General features: G+C 36.4%; 1 protein-coding gene across 16 annotated transcripts in view; it reads right to left on the bottom strand.

The window, feature by feature from the left end:
* LRRC49 (leucine rich repeat containing 49) overlaps window positions 1–19,920 on the bottom strand; it is a 201,467-nt gene that overhangs the window by 52,437 nt on the left and 129,110 nt on the right. For all 16 annotated transcript variants that reach the window (XR_012120775.1, XM_073212103.1, XM_073212105.1 and 13 more), the window contains 2 exons: window positions 16,462–16,609; window positions 1,036–1,119 (listed from right to left, as the gene is read on the bottom strand). Coding sequence is in view for 15 of the 16 variants with exons in the window: in XM_073212103.1 (XP_073068204.1) it covers window positions 1,036–1,119; window positions 16,462–16,609 (232 nt within the window). In the remaining variant the exon portion in view is untranslated. The remainder of the gene's footprint in view (window positions 1–1,035; window positions 1,120–16,461; window positions 16,610–19,920) is intronic.

Genomic DNA, 19,920 nt, shown 5'->3' with positions numbered 1-19,920 from the left:
TGGACAAGATTTGCCATGTTGGTGTCATTACAACATGTGTCTTATCATCCCTAACATCTTTGTGGATTGGAAACTTCCTCTGGATTGAGGATTATTATAATTTTTGTTGTTAGGAACCAATTCTGGCTTGAGAATTAGTATATTTTTTGTTACCTGTATCAAAATCTTGTTGTATCTGAATTTTTGTTATTATCTCTAAGTTGTTATCCTCTATTGCTACTGTGGAATTTGGTTACAGTGCTCCAGCTTTCTCACACAGGGACCATTGCAGAAGATTGAAAGCGTATAGATTGTAAGGCGAGAATCCTGGATGGGTGGAGTGTGGGGAAGTTGGGGTTCCTATGGGCAGGATCCTCACTGAACTTAAACCATCTGATGATGTAACTGGCCTGTTGCTAGGCTACCACTTCCATAACTTTAGGCAATAACCTATTACTGCGCTAGGTAGAGAGTTTGGCCGGGTGCTCTGGGCAGAGGCAGAGACGCTAGTGCTCGACCTACCGCTGGGACAACAAGCCAGTAATAAACCCTTTCACCCCAAAGAACGTTTTGCTGTCAATTTCTTTGGTCATATTGAATCCATAGCAAACTTACCCTGAGCTGAAACCCATTGGGAAGACAGTACCAAGGCTCATGGCATTAAAATTATTATAATATATCAATAATAAGGATGACAGTCTATTAACGGTGGTTTCCAAAATGAAGTGCACACACCATGAGGATACACAGGGTGATGAACTGGTGTGGGGAAAAAAAACTTCGGTTATTTTTATTTTTTAATTTTTTCCTTTAAAGCAATTGCAGCTTTTGCATGTGCTTTGTAATGTACATTATATTGTATTTCAGAAACACAGGTTTCATTATAGGTGGTAAGTTCTAAAAGTTTTACGGGTATTTGTTATAAAAAAGAATTCTACTGATAGGAATGAAAAATTTACAAAATTTGGAAACCACTCTCGTAGCCAGCTAGCCAGCTAGTTTCAGTGTTTGTGAGTGTGTGTACACACACAGGCATGCAGACATCAGAGAAAATACCTTAAGCAAAGACTGTTTTTGACTTTCCCGCTTCTTCTCTTCCTCTTTTTTGGCTACAACAGATGCCATACGCCTTTCTTCTTCCTAAAAGAAAAAAAAATTCTAAGTATTATTAAGTATTTAACCTTTTTATGCAAAATATCATTGGTTCTGCAAGTCTGGATTTCTTTGTGACAGGCATACGACTTGCTAATAGAAAATATGCACTCAAAGAACTAAAGTTAGTATGTTCCTTTTTATTTTTTCCTTTTTTCCTAATTCTAACAAGACTGTGCATTCTTAACTCCAAACTCTTAATGTGAGATGACCCCACCTAACACAGGAAAGAAATAAAGGGAGGCAGTTTGTATTATTTTTGTTTGTATACCGTGTACTGTAGTTCCACACAGAGAGACTTAACAAACTTTCTACCATGAAGATAAAAAAGATAAAAATTATACTTCTAGGAACAACAAATGCTGGTGAGGATGTGGGGAAAGGGGAACCCTCCTACACTGCTGGTGGGAAAGTAAATTAGTTCAACCATTGTGGAAAGCAGTATGGAGGTTCCTCAAAAAACTCAAAACAAATACCATTTGACCCGGAATTCCATTCCTAGGAATTCACCCTAAGAGTGCAGGGTCTTAGTTTGAAAAGGACATATGCACCCCTATGTTTATTGCGGCACTATTTACAATAGCCAAGAAATGGAAGCAACCTAAGTGTCCATCAGTAGACGAATGGATAAGGAAGATGTGGCACATATACACAATGGAATATTATTCAGCCATAAGAAGAAAACAAATCCTACCATTTGCAACAACATGGATGGAGCTAGAGGGTATTATGCTCAGTGAAATAAGCCAGGTGGAAAGACAAGTACCAAATGATTTCACTCATCTGTGGAGCATAAGAACAAAGGAAAAACTGAAGGAACAAAACAGCAGCAGACTCACAGAACCCAAGAATTGGAGTAACAGTTGCCAAAGGGAAAGGGACTGGGGAGGGTATGTGGGAAGGGAGGGAGAAGGGTTGAATAAGGGGCATTAGGATTAGCACACATAACATGCGGGGGGCACAGGGAAGGCAGTATATCACCGAGAAGACAAGCAGTGACTCTATAGCATCTTACTACGCTGATGGACAGGGACTGTAATGGGGTATGTGGTGGGGACTTGATAATGGGGGAAATCTAGTAACCACAATGTTGTTCCTGTGATTGTATATTTATGATACCAAAATAAAAAAAAATTATTACTCCCAACAATTTTTATTTGATCTACGGTTAGAAATCAGAGCTTTCTAAGTGATAAAACAAGTGAGGAAGTCTTTTAAAACTCTCCATTGATATTAATAAATTATTCTCCACTAATATAATTATTTTAGTTTGTTTTTATGTTGATTTGGCCCATCTAATTTCTTAAATTCTAAAAACTATGAAATAATTACAAAATGAGCTCAGAAAATTTTTTTAAATCAGTCATAATCCCAACATGCTAACTTAAACCTTACCATTTCAATATTCACTATGAGCAAATTTTTAAAAGTCACGATCTCTATACACAATCTGGATCATATTTTTCCTTCAGAGTGTCAAATTTTAATAGAGTAATTTATTTAATTATGGCCATGTAACTTTCAATTTTTATTACTTGATATGTAGGCATTGAAAATGATGTCACAATTTAAGAAAAACATTTCCCAGAAGACAAACTTGAAAATATCTTCAGAGATAGACAACTATAAAAATTAATTTAGCAGATTAGAGGGGGAAAAATTAAAAAGACGGAAATTAAAAATTCAGTGGAGGAGGGCTGAAGAGTCGATTCTGTACAGCCAAAGAGAGAATCAGTCAAACTGGAAATTAAGTTAGAGGAAATTTTCCTATATGCCTTCAGAGCACCTTATACTTCCACGAAAGAGTACTTCACCTGTTTCACTTTTAATAATCTCTGGTGCTGTCTTTCCTCTCTCCTGTACCAAACAGGTGCATGAAGATACGAACCATGTCAGCTCCCGGCACAGAATAGATAATAAATATATATTTAAAGAATTAATTATTCAATATACATCTTTATATAACCTGTTCAATAATTTCCTAACACAGGAACTGTTATATCAAATAACAGACATATTTCTAGGGCTTTTGATATGTTTGCAAATTGCCCTCCATAAATGTAGTCCTAACTTACTTACTTACTCCTAACAGAAGTTGACATTTCATTTAAAACATGATAGTCCTAAGAGCTGTCCACCAAATATTCCTGTGTCTTCCCACGTCCAGCCCATACTGTGAGTCAGCACTTCCTGCTCCCTTGAAGTTGGGAACATGATCATACGACTTGCTTTGGCCAAAGTCAAATGAACAAAAGTGATACGTGTTTACTTCTGGTTGGAAGCCAAAGATACGGTATGATCTGGATGTTCTCATTCTCAGCTCTGGTACAGAGCCTGCAAAGCTCTAGATGGCGGTGCTTTGGAGGCTTTGGTCCTAGAATAAGGACACCACATAGCGGAGCTCCCGGACACGTACTACGGGCAGGCGGACAGTCTGAGCATGAAGTAAACTTGGCTGCTTCAATCCTTTGAGGTTAGAGAGGCCATTCCTGCAACATAATCTAGCCCATCCTAACCAGTATGTATATTAGAATTAAGGGGGGGAAAGAGGCCGTGCAAATGTATTCCAGAGGCTGAGCCATTATAAAATGCTTCTGTAAACAAAGAGAAGACATAAACTAAAGAAGGATATAAAAAATGCACTAGGAGGAACTATCAGAGTTAAAAAGACAATGAGAAATGCATACACTGGAAGACTCTAATTTTAGAAATGAAGAAGTGAATACTCCGAGAAGTTTATCCAAGGTCACACAGCTAGTGACAAAGCTAGGATCAAGACCAGAAGCCATGTGTTGTGAGAAATGGAATTTGCAGTGTTTTAAAATAAGGAGGTATTTAAATGTAGTTTACTGATTTTAGAGAGAGGAAAAAAAGGTTAAAAATCAGTAGTAATCTGCTGTATGATTTAGTTGATTTTAAAAAATGAATATGTGATTTTTGGTGAATTTAAAGTATTTTTACAATATTGAAACAGCTATTATTAATGTTTTAAGGCTTAATAGAGGTAATAGAGGAATGTATTAAATAAATTCAGAATCTTGATTCCTACTTCACATAATAGCTGGATTAATAATTATATTACACTCTTTCATTCAGTAAACACTCATTTGATACCTATTAAATATAATCTATTTCAGAACAAACTTTAACAGAGTGAAATAATTCACGTTCAATTGTTGACTCATCCATAATGTGTGAAATAGAAACAGATTGGTTATTCAAAGAGCCAATTTCAAACAGTACTGGAAACTGTATGGATCACGTACTACACATACTTAAGAGATGATTTCACTAGATTTTCAAAAAGAATTTGAGCTTCTATTAAAGGCAGTAGAACTTTAAAAGGAAAGCTAAGCATAGAAGGATATATGCCAAATCAATTCAAATATTGAGTTTTTAAAGGAATATGTACATCTGATGACTATAGTTTAGCCCAAATAATTATAGAGTAGCTAAATACAGAAATAAAAATAAACTTCTAATTGCAAAGATAAGCTATAAATATGTTGGTAAGAAGGAAAAACTGTAAAATTATGGCATCTTCATGATAATAGGTCGATTTCTGGGATAAAAGCCATATCCTTTATGCAGGAAAAGAAAGGTATCTGAGACCAAAAAAACTCTAATTCTTTTTCCTTCACTTTGTCATGAAGACCCAATATAAAAATGATTTCAAATTAATTAAGAAGTGTAGTGATTTAAAAGGTGTTTTATAACTCAGATTACACTCTGTAGGAGATTATTAAGATTCTAAAACAATGCGTATATTACATGAAAGAACATTTTGTTCCAAAATAAATAATAAAAGTCCTAATATAGCCAGCAATTTATTATGTGGAATTAAAAATAATAAATGGCAATGTGGAGTTTTAACCATATATGTTGGAATAGTTATAAAAGACATTGTTTTCCCCGACTACATCAAATATTAAAACAGCCTTTATAATCACAGCTGTTGTCTAAAAGAGATGGTCCACATTTTTAATACAAAAAATCTTTTCCACAGAGAAAACTGACACTGACTTTTCCAGGTCAGAGTTAATGTCAGAGTGAAGATAAGAAGCCATGTTACCTGACTTCTACTGATTCAGAGATATTAGCTGTTAAATACTAGGGGGTGGGAAATAAAGCCAGAACAGGCTAGTATGCTACCATAACAACTTCAAAATTTACACTGGCTTACAATAAGAAAAGTTTATTTCTTGATCATGCAAAGAAGACTGTTACTACAGTAGCTAAGTATTCCTGGATGCTGTGATCTGATGGCATCTTCAATTCAATATATGTTTTCACAATTAAGCACCACGTGGGAGAAAACCATGGAAAAACCACACATTAGCTTTTAAATGCATCTGCCTGAAAATTGTATACAATGGTTCATTCACATTTCAGTGGGCAAAGCAAACCCCTAACTTCAAAGGAAGGGAAATATTAATTTTCTACCTGTCAGAAAAAGGAGACCACATTGGGGAGCATTATTAATAGCTACTACAGCAGGAAACTCACTTCTGTCTCAGGTAGGCTATTCCACTTTTTGGACAGCAAACTGTAAACAAGCTCATATTAAGTAACTAGATATGGTTACAGTAGAACTGTAGAAATTGTACAATTGTGTCCATTTCAGAATTGGGAAAATAATGTCTGCATTCACAAAATACTGCCTTAGAAAAAGAGAAGAAAATTCTGCCTCCAAGAGTTTTCTATACAATGGTCCATGTTTTAGACTCTGAAAATGTGTCTATTCTCTCCTTTTTTGGACAGTTGTGAAAATATCTGAAGACCACTATAATATCTTCCTTATGTCTTTTTTGTCAATGAATTGTGACAGGTTTTCTGGAAATGCTCCTGTTTGTTGTCACCTTTCTAAAACTAATAGTTGAGGTGTAATCTGACCATTGAAGAAAAAACATAGGGACTATTGCACCCATTTTTCTGAATGTTCTTTTTGTACAAATGGATATTGTTTTAGGTGATATTAACTTCTAACAATCACGTCTCATAATTATCTCAATTTGAACTTATCAATTCCATTGCAAGTCTTTTTCACACATGTTGCGAAGTCTCATTTCCCATAACCCTCCCATTGTGAGAATTTTTTGTTTGTTGCTATGGAGTAAAGTCCAAGATTTTTAATTTTTGTATCTGTATCTTGATATATTATGCTTATTTTTTGAGACTAGAGGTAAGCAAACTTTTCTTGTAAATAGCCAGATAGTAAATGTTTTAGGCTTAATGAGCCATGTAAGAAATCTGTCACATATTCTCCTTCTTCATTTTTTTTTTACCATGCTTTAAAAAAAGGAAATACCATTCTTAGCTTGAGAGCTGTACAAAAACAGGCTGCAGGATGGAACTGCACCACTCTGTAGTTTGCTAAACTTTGTTCTGGATTCTTGAGCCGCTTTTGGATTCTGATTTGATCAACCAACATATCAGGATCTCTAACTCTTCCAGTTTCTGTCATTCACATATTTCATCAGACTAACATAAATATTCTCATCTAGTCATTAACAAAAATGTTGAATAGAATGAATGGGCCCAAGGTGAAAACCTCATGGAATGTCAGCGTAAACCTTGCAGGCTGGCATTAATCCATTCCTTCCTGTTCTGTAGGTGTCCTTGATCACAAATCCTCTAAGCCATGTTTTCATACAACTTACTCGAATTGATATCATAAAAGACTTTGTCAAATGCTTTCTTAATACCCAAGCATTATCTCTAGCTTCTGGGAGAGGATCTATTTAAAATATCTAACATAGAAAACTAATTTTGTCTAGCATGAATTGTTTTCAGTGAATGAATGCCGCCTCCTCGTGATCAGTTCCATCTTGTAATAATCTAACTTAGATATCTTTCATGATCACATCAAGTTAATTGTCACAAGTTGTGAAATTCACATGCTTTCCTTCTGTGAGAAGAGATTAGTTCATCTAACCTTTCAGCTACTCTACCACTCTACACTGCTTCTCAGATGTAATTGTTACAGGTCTAGTAATTTATTCACTACATTTTTATTACATACTCTAGGTCAAGGATTGGCAAATCCGGCCCACAGGCCACATTCAGCCTGCCACCTGTTTTGTGAATACAGTTTTATTGGAACAGAGATATGCCCATTCATTTACATATTGCCCGTACTCCACTACAATGAAAGGGTTAAGTAGTTTTCAACAGAGACTGTATAGCTCCAAAGCCTAAATATTTACTGTCAGGTAAATTTGGCCAGTCCCTGGTCTAGATGTTCTGAATTCAAAGTATTTATTCACTATCCTAGGCTTCATTTTATCTTTTTAATACTTATTTCTACTCTTTATAGACTAAAAGCCATCTTCACAGAGATAACAAAAGCAAAATAGGAACTGAGGCCATCAACTCATATTATCTCTTGGCATCATATTATCTCTTCCTGTTCCTCTGTACAGACCCCCGGAAGCACTTACTCTGACTAATTTCCCTGATTCTCATCTCATCACCCATCCTATCCTCCCCAATTCATCTTCTGGGTTGCTACCCAGATAGGCCATCTTTTTTTATAGGGCAACTCAATTTAATTACCTTACAGTGTTCAAGGACTTCCTATTATGTCCAAGACAAAAATCTAAACTCTTCATTATGACATAAAACATCCTTCAAGATCTAGCCATTAATCTTGTTAGATATCCTTTTCTCCTGCCATTCTCCCCCGTGGACACCCAGTGCCCAGCCATGTGCTGAACTGAATATCAGTTCCTGTATCCTCTCACAGCGCTCCGCATTTCGCATGCCTTCTCTCTCTCCAGAACACTCCACAGATACACCCTCCTTCTTCTTTAAGTCTCAAATATTTTCTTCTTCGGAAATTTTCCTATTCCTCTGTAGTTATAGCAGCGCTCCTCAATATCATTGTGCTGTGTGTGTGTGTGTGTGTGCATACACATATATCTTATCAATCTATCTTATCTGATAGCTTGTCATTTTGCATTATAATCTGGCTACATGTCTGCCTCTCACTAGACTGTAAGTGACTTGACGGCATGAATTATAATTTTTATCGTTGCATCTCTAGTGTTTAATAAAGACCCTAGAACAGAAACTTTTCAACTCAAGGTGCCTAGAGTGTCTCAGGAATTTTTTCATGGTGTCTCTAAGTCAAAAGAAATGTATTATATCTCCAGTTATTAAGTAATGAGTAGATAATTTAGTAAGTATTCATGTTCTAGCAACTTAGCAGCCATTCGGAAAAATAATAATACATGTAAATTGAAATAAAAAATACATTTAAAAATAAACACAATTACTACAAATGAAATGTGTGTACCTGTAGGGCATTAGACTGGAACATTAGAATTAGACTGGTCACTGCCACCCTCATTTCCTATTCTATACTGATTTTAGCATGGTATACAACCACCAGTGAAAGCTCAGCTTTGTAAAGATATGATGACATGGAGAGAAACATAGTGTGATCTGATGTTGAAATGGTAAACACCCCCAGATGCTAATTTTCTCAGTGTCTCAGATATAAAATATCACTGTGTTTCCTTTGAAAATTATAAATATTCCACAGTGGCCCTGTGAGATCACTGAAGCATCCTTGGCATACAGTTTGGGAACCACAGTCCTAGTGCATAGAAGCTCATTAAATATTTTTGTAATCTACCCCAGCTAGAATGTTCATATGGTAAATTACATAAAAATCGAATCAAGATATCATTTTTAAAGCATCAAAACAGGTGTAGATAATATATATATAATTGGACATGACTGTTCCAATACAACTTTACTTAGAAAAACATGTGACCAAATTACTGGCCATTGTTTGCCAACCTTGTTAATAGAAAGTCTTTAAAAAAGTCATTGTTTCCACAATCAAGTTACTAAAAAGTTATAAACAAAAAGTGAGACCAAATACTATGAGTCTATACTGATTATAAGTTGAAACCTTTATGAGCAATGGGATTGCATAAAGAGAGTAACTTCACATGAAGAAGCCTGGCAGACACTCTTAATAAATGTGAACAGTATTAATAAAGGGCAAATATAAATTACACAACACTTGAACAGATGCAATGAAAAGAATGCAAAATCATTTCTGTGATATTTATGTCAAAAATCTATAACTAAAAATTAATCATTAGGAAACATAAAAAACCTGAGCTAATGGCTACTCTACAAAATAAATGACCTGTAATCATCATAAATGTCAAAATCATGAAAGTCAAGGGAAGACTGAAGAACTGTTCCTGCAAAATGGTGACAATAGAGACATGACAACAAAATGTATCTACACGCAATGTGTAATTCCAAACTGGATCACTCTGCTATATAGAACATTAATGATATAAATGGGGAATTTTGATTATGGTGTGAGAATTAGAATGGTAATTATTCAATGTTCACTTCCTGATTTTGTTGTCATATGGTGTTTATACTGGAGAATGCCTTTGTGTACAGGAAATACACATTAAAGTGCTCAGGATTGTTGGGGAATCAAGTTAGCAGCTTACTCTCAAATGACTCAAGGAAAAATATTGTATATGCTAAAATTTTTCTGTAACTTTGAGATTTTTTCCTCTAAAAAACAATTTTGACTTCCTAAATTAAACAGGAGAGGAGCAGATGTGCAAGGATTGCTGCTCTCTATTAAGCAGAACAGCTGGCTCTACTCCTATCCCTCAAGTGATATTCCCTCATTTCCTTACCAGGCAAACACACCCTATGGGATACTGTGGAAAAAGTGAAAGTTCCTGTAGCCAGGATTCTCACCTGGCCCTCGTTGGCTAGCTCATTACACACATGGGGGAAATGCATCATTACTGACTCTATATAAAGAGCCTTGCCCAGTGCTTTGGGTGATACAGTGGCATGGCTGCAAAGCTGCAGGAGAGCAGAGCAGAGGATGGAGTGCTGGCAGCACCAAGGACAGAGACTGGAACAGCTGTGTGGGTAGGGAGGCCCAGAGGACATAATTGCTGAAAACTTCCCCAATCTGGGGAAGGAGATAGTCTCTCAGGCCATGGAGGTACAAAGATCTCTCAACACAGGGACCCAAGGAAGATAACATCAAGACATATAATAATTAAAATGGCAAAGATCAAAGATAAGAACAGACTATTAAGAGTAGCCAGAGGGAGAAAAAAGATCACATACAAAGAAAAATCAATCAGGCTATCATCAAACTTATCAGCAAAAACATTATAGGCCAGAAGGGAGTGGCATGATATATTTAATGCAATGAAGTACAATTGCCTCAAACCAAGAATACTCTATCTGACAAGATTACCATTTAAATTTGAAGGAGGGATTAAACAATTTCCAGATAAGCAAAAGCTGAGAGAATTTACCTCCCACAAACTGTCTCTACAATGTATTTTGGAGGGACTTTCATAGATGGAGTGTTCCTAAGGCTAACTGGCTGTCACCAGAGGAAAGAAAACCACAGTAAACAAAGTAGAACAGGTAATTACTAAGCAGATGCAAAATGCAAAATCAAATCAGCTATCTGCAAAGTCAATCATGGGACAAAGAGCACAGAATATAATACCTAATATATAAAGAATAGAGGAGGAAGAAAAAGAAGGGAAAAAAAGAACCTTTAGATTATGTTTGTAATAGCATACTAAGTGAGTTAAGTTAGAGTCCTAGATAGTAAGGAACTTACCCTTTAACCTGTAGTAACCATGAATCTAAAGCCTGCAATGGCAATAAGTACATACCTGTCGATAATCACCCTATATGTAAATGGTCTGAATGCACCAATCAAAAGACATAGAGTCACTGAATGGATAAAAAAACAAGACCCATCTATATGCTGCCTACAACAGACTCACTTCAAACCCAAAGACATACATACACTAAAAGTGAAGGGATGGAAAAAGATATTTCATGCAACTAATAGGGAGAAAGAAGCAGGAGGTGCAATACTTGTATCAGACAAAATAGACATCAAAACAAAGTAATAATAGACAAAGAACAACATTACATAATGATAAAGGGGTCAGTCCAACAAGAAGATGCAACCATTATAAATATCTATGCATCCAAGACAGGAGCACCCACATATGTGAAACAAATACTAACAGAATTAAAGGGGGAAATAGAATGCAATGCATGCATTTTAGGAGACTTCAATACACCACTCACCCCAAAGAACAGATCAAACAGACAGAAAATATGTAAGGAGAAAGAGGCACTGAGCAACACATTGGAACAAATGTACATAACAGTCATCTACAGAACACTCCACACAAAGGAAGCAGGAAACACATTCTTCTTAAGTGAACATGGCACATTTTCAAGATCATACAGTAAGCCACAAAGAGAGCCTCAGTAAGTTCAAAAAGATTGAAATTGTAACAACCAGCTTCTCAGACCACAAAGGTGTGAAACTAGAAATACATCATGCAAAAAAAACAAAAAAGCCCACAAACACATGGAGGCTTAACAACATGCTCCTAAATAATCAATGGATTAATGACCAAATAAATACAGAGATCAAACAATATATGGAGACAAATGACAACAATAATTCAACACCATGAAAATCTGTGGAACACAGTGAAGGCCATGCTAAGAAGGAAGTATATTGCAATACAGGCCTACCTCAGGGAAGAAGAACAATCCCATATGAACAATCTAAATTTACAATTAATGGAACTAGAAAAAGAAGAACAAATGAGGCCCAAAATCAGTAGAAGGAGGGACATAATAGAGATTAGAGCAGAAATTTAAAAAATTGAGAAGAATAAAACAATAGAAAGAATCAATGAAAGCAAGAGCTGATTCTTTGAGAAAATAAACAAAATAGATAACCCCCTAGCCAGACTTATCAAGAAAAAGAGAGTAGAGAGTCTACACACATAAACAGAATCAGAAATGAGAAAGGAAAAATCACTGAGGATACCACAGAAATACAAAGAATTATTAGAGAATACTATGAAAAATTATATGGGAACAAATCAGATAACCCAGAAGATATGGACAACTTTCTAGAAGAGTAAAACCTTCCAACACTTACCCAGGAAGAAACAGAAAATCGGAGCAGACTGATTACCAGCAATGAAATTGAGTTGGTAATCAAAAAACTACCTAAGAACAAAATCCCTGGACCAGATGGTTTCATTGCTGAATTTTATCAAACATTGAGTGAAGACCTAATACCCATTCTCCTTAAAGTTTTCCAAAAAGTAGAAGAAGAGGGAATACTTCCAAACTCATTCTATGAGGCTAGCATCACTCTAATACCAAAACCAGGCAAAGGCACCGCAAAAAAAGAAAATTAAAGACCAATGTCCCTGATGAACATAGATGCAAAAATACTCAACAAAATGTTAGCAAACTGAATTCAAAAACACATCAAAAAGATTATTCATTATGATCAAGTAGGATTTATTCCAGGGATGCAAGGATTGTAGAATATTTGAAAACCCATCAACATCATCTACACCATCAACAAAAAGGAGAAAAACCACATGATCATATCCATAGATGCTGAAAAAGCACTCAACAAAATTCAACATCCATTCATGATAAAAACTCTCAACAAAATGGGTATAGAGGGCAAGTACCTCAACATAATAAAGGCCATAAATGACAAACTTACAGCCAACATCATACTTAACAGCAAGAAGCTGAAAAGTTTTCCTTTAAGATCAGGAACAAGACAAGGTGCCCACTCCCCACAATTTTATTCAACATAGTTCGGGAGGTCTAGCCACAGCAATCAGACAACACAAAGAAATAAAAGGCATCCAGATTGGTAAGGAAGAAGTCAAACTGTCACTGTTTGCAGATGGCATGATATTGTACATAAAAAACCCTAAAGAATCCACTCCCAAACTACTATGTCTAATATCTGAATTCAGCAAAGTTGCAGGATACAAATGTAATATACAGAAATCAGTTGTATTCCTATACACTAACAATGAACTATCAGAAAGAGAAATCAGGAAAACAATTCCATTCACAATTGCATCAAAAAGAATAAAATACCTAGTAATAAACCTAATTAAGGAAGTTAAAGACCTATACTCTGAAAACTACAAGACATTCATGAAAAAAATTAAAGAATATATGAATAAATGGAAATACATTCCATGCTCATGGACAGGAAGAATTAATATAGTCAAAATGGCCATCCTGCCTAAAGCAATATTCAGTGCAATCCCTATCAAAATACCAACAGCATTCTTAAACGAACTAGAACAAATAGTTCTAAAATTCATATGGAACCACAAAAGGCCCCGAATACCCACAGCAATCTTGAGAAGGAAGAATAAAGCTGGGGGCATTATGCTCCCTGACTTCAAGCTCTACTGCACAATGACAGTAATCAAGACAATTTGGTACTGGCACAAGAACAGAACCATAGACCAATGGAACAGACTAGAGAGCCCAGATATACACCCACACATATATGGCCAATTAATATATGATAAAGGAGCCATGGACATACAATAAGAAAATGACAGCCTCTTCAACAACCGGTGTTGGAAAACTGGACAGCTACATGCAAGAGAATGAAACTGGATCATTGTCTAACTCCATGCACAAATGTAAACTTGAAATGGATCAAAGACCTGAATGTAAACTATGAAACCATAAAACTCTTAGAAGACAACATATGCAAAAATCTCTTGAATAGAAACATGAGCAAATTTTTCCTGAACACATCTCCTTGGGCAAGGGAAACAAAAGCAAAAATGAACAAGTGGGACTACATCAAGCTAAAAAGCTTCTGTACAGCAAAGGACAGCATAAGCAGAACAAAAAGGCATCCTACAGTATGGGAGAATATATTCATGAATGACATATCTGACAAGAGGTTATCATCCAAAATATATAAAGGACTGACACACCTCAACAACCAAAAAGCAAATAAGCTTATAAAAAAATGGGCGGAGGATATGAACAGACAATTCTTCATAGAGGAAATTCAGATGGCCAATAGGCATGTGAAAATGCTTCACATTGCTAATTGTCAGGGAAATGCAAATTAAAACCACAATGAGATATCACCTCACACCAGTTAGGATGGCCAAAATCGAAAAGACTGGGAAGAACAAATGCTGACAAGAATATGGAGAAAGGGGAACCCTCCTACACTGCTGGTAGGAATGTAAGCTAGTTCAACCATTGTGGAAAACATATGGTGGTTCCTCAAAAAACTAAAAATAGAAATACCGTTTACCCAGGAATTCCACTCCTAGGAATTTACCCAAAGAATACAAGTTCTCAGAGTCAAAAAGACATATGCACCCCTATGTTTACTGCAGCACTATTTACAATAGCCAAAAAATGGAAGCAACCTAAGTGTGTCCATCAGTACATTAATGGATAAAGAAGATGTGGTACATAGACCCAATGGAATACTATTCAGCCATAAGAAAGAAACAAATCCTACCATTTGCAACAACATGAATGGAGCTGGAGGGTATTATGCTCAGTGAAATAAGTCAGGCAGAGAAAGACAAATACCAAATAATTTCCCTCATTTGTGGAGTATAACAATGAAGCAAAACTGAAGGAACAAAACAGCACCAGACTCACAGACTCCAAGAAGGGACTAGCAGTTACCAAAGGGGAGGGTGGGTGGGGAGAAGGGAATTGAGGGGTATTATGATTAGTAAACATGGTATGGAGGGGATCATGGGAAAGACAGTGTAGCACATAGAAGACAAGCAGTGACTGTGGCATCTTACTACACTGATGGACAGTGACTTCAATGGGGCATGGGGGTGACTCGATAATATGGGTGAATGTAGTAACCACGTTGTTGTTAATGTGAAACCTTCATAAGAGTATATATCAATGATACCTTAATAAAAAAACAGACATGGAGATATGGTAAATGTAGTAAACAGTGTTGACAGTATAGATCTGAACAAACTGATAGGACAAAGAACCATATTCCCAAGTTGAAACAAAGAGATAGGCAGAACCTTAGAATATCCCTAGTATTCATGAATTCATCAACACTGTTAACTATCTGGTAGCAACCTTAGATGTCCATAATATTGCTGAGATAGAAATTAAAACTATCCACATTGTGAAACTTGTGTACAGGCAATGAGTTAATTGGCAATTGAACAGACCTAGCTCATTACTCAAAATTCACATCAACATGAGCAGAGTATAGAAATAACAGGTGGAATTTTAGGATTTTTTCTAGGTCAGAGATTATTTAACTGATATCTTTAACAGGTAATTTCTGAGGTAGTAAAATATTCAAATAATTTGGGGTGCAGTGAACCGAATTAAGGCAAGCTTTTTTATTACAGAACTTCTTGGAGCCTATAATATGTTAACGTGCATTGTACACCTCAAAGCAGGGTTATCATATGAAGCATTTCACTAAGAACAGGAGCCATATCAAAATATCTAAGTGTAGAAAATATCTAGCATGGCGACAGAATTAATTAAAAAATAAAAAAGATGGCTATTTTGAAAAGTATGGCATCAATCATAAGCAGTTCCATCCGATGCGTCTCAGGAGGCTCACACTGTTCTAAGGCTTAATATACTTGATATTATGTTGACAATTGTGGGGAAAATGGCAGTTCCTCTGGCCGGGATCCTCCCCTGACCCTAAACTACTTGGTGATGGAACTGGCCTGTGCTAGGCTGCTGCTCCCACACCCCTAGGCAATAGCTATTACTGACTGAATCACTATATGAAGAGCTCTGCCCAGCGCTCTGGGAAGAGGCAGAGACGAGGAGGATTACAGACCTGCAGACTGTTGGGTGCAAATGTGATTCTACTGCTAGACTTATCCCTGGGGGATAAAGCCAGGTAATAAACCCTTTTACCCCAAGAACGTTCCATTTTCATTCCTTGGTCTCACTGAATCCATAGTGAACTTGCCTGGGGCTGAAACCCATTGGTAAAACAACAGTCCTATGACATAATATAATAAGGATCCACACTTGAGGAAAATCAGATATAGAAAGATTATGTAAATTGCCAAACATTATATGGCTAGAAAATGGGGAGGCCAGGATTCAGTATCAAGCAGTCTGGCTCTAGCACCCATATTCTTAACTATCACACTATGAAATTTATTAACGAAGTCTTAACCATTCTAAAGTAAATTATTAGCTGGTTGTTAAGGAAGAATGAAAAACAAGTATAATGATTAAACAGGAGGCTAGGAATTTTAAAAGCCCTGTTTAATGAACTTGGGAATAGGGGACGGGTAGTAAAAAAATCTGTGATTAAAGTTATTAAGTATACAGTCCTAGTAATCCAGAGTTCATTAAAATTAAAAAGCATGTCAAGAAAAAATATGCACCCAATCTCCTAACCCATGCAAAAACAAACAGTACGGTAAGCATTTTTTAAAGAGCTCTCACTGTGATTCTCTTCATATCTAGTTGGCGCAGCTGCATCATATTCTGAAGGATAGTGTGTTTGTACCATGACTCTTGAGCTATTGGATTGCCATCAAAAGTGACGTCTGAGAGAGAGGGAGAGTCGGCAAGGCAGCAAACACTCTCGAAACTGCAGGAGAGACAGAAACCACTGGATTACTGTGAGACCTTCAAGCAGTGCTTTCACTTGTTTAGTATGCATTGATTTTTACAACAGTTTTGGTTTCACAGAAAAATTGAGAAGATAGTGCAGAGTTCCATATACTCCACATGCAGTTCTTCCTATTAATACCTTGCATTAATATAGCACATTTTTTATAATTACTGAAAACTAATATTAATACATTCTTTCTAATTCAAGTTCATAGTTCATACAGATTTCCTTAGTTTTACCTCATTTCCTTTTTCTGTTCTGGGATCCCATCCAGGAAACCACATTACATTTACGTGTCATATCTCCTTAGGCTCCTCTTGGTTGTAACAGTTTATGTGACTTGTCTTGTTTTTGACAACCTTGAGAGTTTAGAGGAATACTAGGTGGTAATTTTAGAGGTGGCCCCTCTACTGGGATTTGTGTGAAGGCATACCTGAAGAGTGCAAAGTTAGCTTCTCCTGGAGTGTCTACATAAACTATATGGAATTCTTCCCAGGAGGTTCGTCTTTTCCTCCCATTCATTTATTTATATCAGGTTGGATTCAAGGGTATTTATTTTATACTTTGGGTTATAATCCAATACTAATTTACTTATTTTATCATTAAAATTGTTCCAGTTTTGGCCATTAGGAGCTCTTTAGAAATTGACTCCTATGTCCCTTTGAAATACCCCATCACTGGATTTTTTTGAGTACCCTTCCTTACTTTCCGGCACTATAAGATTCTCTGGACTCCTATTACATATTTCCTACCCAAGTTCTAGAATTGGCCATTTCTTCAAGGATCTATGATTTCTATTATTGGAGAATGATATTAGAAACAAAGATCTGGTGGCTAGGAGTACTTTTTGCTACTGGGGTGTCATTTCTTTTAGGCCCTATGCTAACAGAGCAAGTAAATATATGTGTGTATAGTAACCTGTGTGAATACATATAATATTTTTCTGTGTAAGCATCTGTGTCTATAATAGGCTAAATATGAGTTCACACTGATGTTTCCATCTCTGATCTATTATCACAAGGATGCATTCTAGCTTCTTTTCCTTGCTTTTCTATAAATTCCTGTTCCAGCAAGGAAAAATCTGGCACTCATCATCTCTCATCCTTTTACTTAATTGTTGAGTTTGAGAATATATGCATGGAGGTTTCAAAATTTTCAACCTCTACTCCCACAAGAAACAACTTTATTAACTACAGTACAATAATTATATGTAATTCCTTTTGTGTTCAGTCTTACAGATTCATTTCCAAAGTTAGGTCAGCACCTTTTGCCCCAACCGTCACTCACCACTTTGGGAAGGTTGTTTCAATAATTGAAATATAGTTAGATTCTCTTGTCATAATCTTTTCCTGTGATCCTCCAACCTCCTAAATGTTTCTTTGCATATGATAAAGTTCACTCTTTGTACTATGAAGTCCTATGGGCTTTAATAAATGCACAATGCCATGTAGCCACCATTACAGTATCATACAGAATATTTTCATGGCCCTATGAAATCCCCTTTCAACCCTTCCTGAATTTCTCCCTGAATTTCCAGCAACTTTTTACTGTCTCTAGTTTTGCCTTTTCCAGAATGTCACATAGTTGGAATTGTACACTACATAGCCTTTTCAGACTGACTTCTTTCACTTTCTATGCATTGAAGTTTCCTCCATCTTTTTGTGGCTTCACAGCTCACTCTGCTTTTTAGTCCCTGAGTAATATTCCATTGCCTGGAAGTACTGCAGCTTGCGTATCCATTCACCTATAGAAAACACCTTGGTCACATCCAATTTTTAGTGATTATGAATAGAGCTGCCATAAATACTCATCTGCAGGTTGATGTGTAAACAGAAGTTTTCAACTCAATTGGGTAAATAATTAAGAGCGCAACTGCTGGATCATATAGTAAGACTATGTTTAGCTTTGTAAGAAATTGCCGAACTGGCCTCCAACTGTCTGGACCATCTTGTATTACTACCAGTTCTGCATTCTTATCAGCATTTGGTATTGGTCAGGTTTTTTTTTAAAGCTATTCCAATAGTTTTATACTGGTGTCTCATTGTTTTAATATACAATTCCCTAGTAACTAAGGATGTTGAGCAGTTTTACATTTGCCTTTCGTGTATCTTCTTTGCATTTTTAGCCCGTCTACCCAGTTTCTAATTGGATTCTTTGTTTCCTTACTATTGAGTTTTAAGAGTCTCCTTCTATCATGGATACACCTTTTATCATATACACGATTTGAAAGTATTTCTCTCAGTCTATGACATGTCTTCTTATTTTCTTTGTTTTTTAAATTTTTTATTAAGGCATGATTGATATACACTCTTATGAAGGTTTCACATGAAAACACAATGTGGTTACATTTACCCATATTATCAAGTCCCCACCCACACCCCAGTGCAGTCACTGTCCATCAGTGCAGCAAGTTGCCAAAGATCCACTATGTGCCTTCTCTGTGCTACACTGTTCTCCCCGTGATCCCCCACACCATGTGTACTAAACATAATGCCTCTCAATCCCCTTCTCCCTCCCTCCCCACCCACCCTTCCACACCCCTCCCATTTGGTAACCACTAGTTCCTTCTTGGAGTCTCTGAATCTGCTGCCATTTTGTTCCTTCAGTTTTGCCTCATTGTTATACTCCACAAATGAGGAAAATCATTTGGCATTTGTCTTTCTCTGCCTGGCTTATTTCACTGAGCATAATGTCCTCCAGCTCCATCCATGTTGTTGCAAATGGTAGGATTTGTTTCTTTATTATGGCCAAATAGTATTCCATTGTGTATATGTACCACATCTTCTTTATCCATTCGTCTACTGATGGACACTTAGGTTGCTTCCACTTCTTAGCTATTGTAAAAAGTGCTGCAATAAACATAGGGGTGCATATGTCTTTTTCAATCTGAGAAGCTGTATTCTTTGGGTGTATTCTAAGGAGTGGGATTCCCAGGTCAAATGGTATTTCTATTTTTAGTTTTTTGAGGAACATCCATACTGCTTTCCACAATGGTTGAACTAGTTTACATTCCCACCAGCAGTGTAGGAGGGTTCCCCTTTCTCTGCATCCTCGCCTGCATTTGTTGTTATTAGTCTTTTCGATGCTGGCTATCCTTACTGGTGTGAGGTGATATCTCATTGTGGTTTTAATTTGCATTTCCCTGATGATTAGTGATGTGGAGCATCTTTTCATGTGTCTGTTGGCCATCTGAATTTCTTCTTTGGAGAACTGTCTCCTCATAGCCTCGACTCATTTGCTAATTTGGTTATTTGCTCTTTGGGTGTTGTGGTATGTGAGTTCCTTAT

Source organism: Manis javanica, chromosome 8, assembly GCF_040802235.1.
Source record: "Manis javanica isolate MJ-LG chromosome 8, MJ_LKY, whole genome shotgun sequence".
Taxonomy (NCBI): domain Eukaryota; kingdom Metazoa; phylum Chordata; class Mammalia; order Pholidota; family Manidae; genus Manis; species Manis javanica.
Note: the sequence above shows the minus strand (reverse complement) of the source record. Positions and strands in the feature narration are given on the sequence as shown.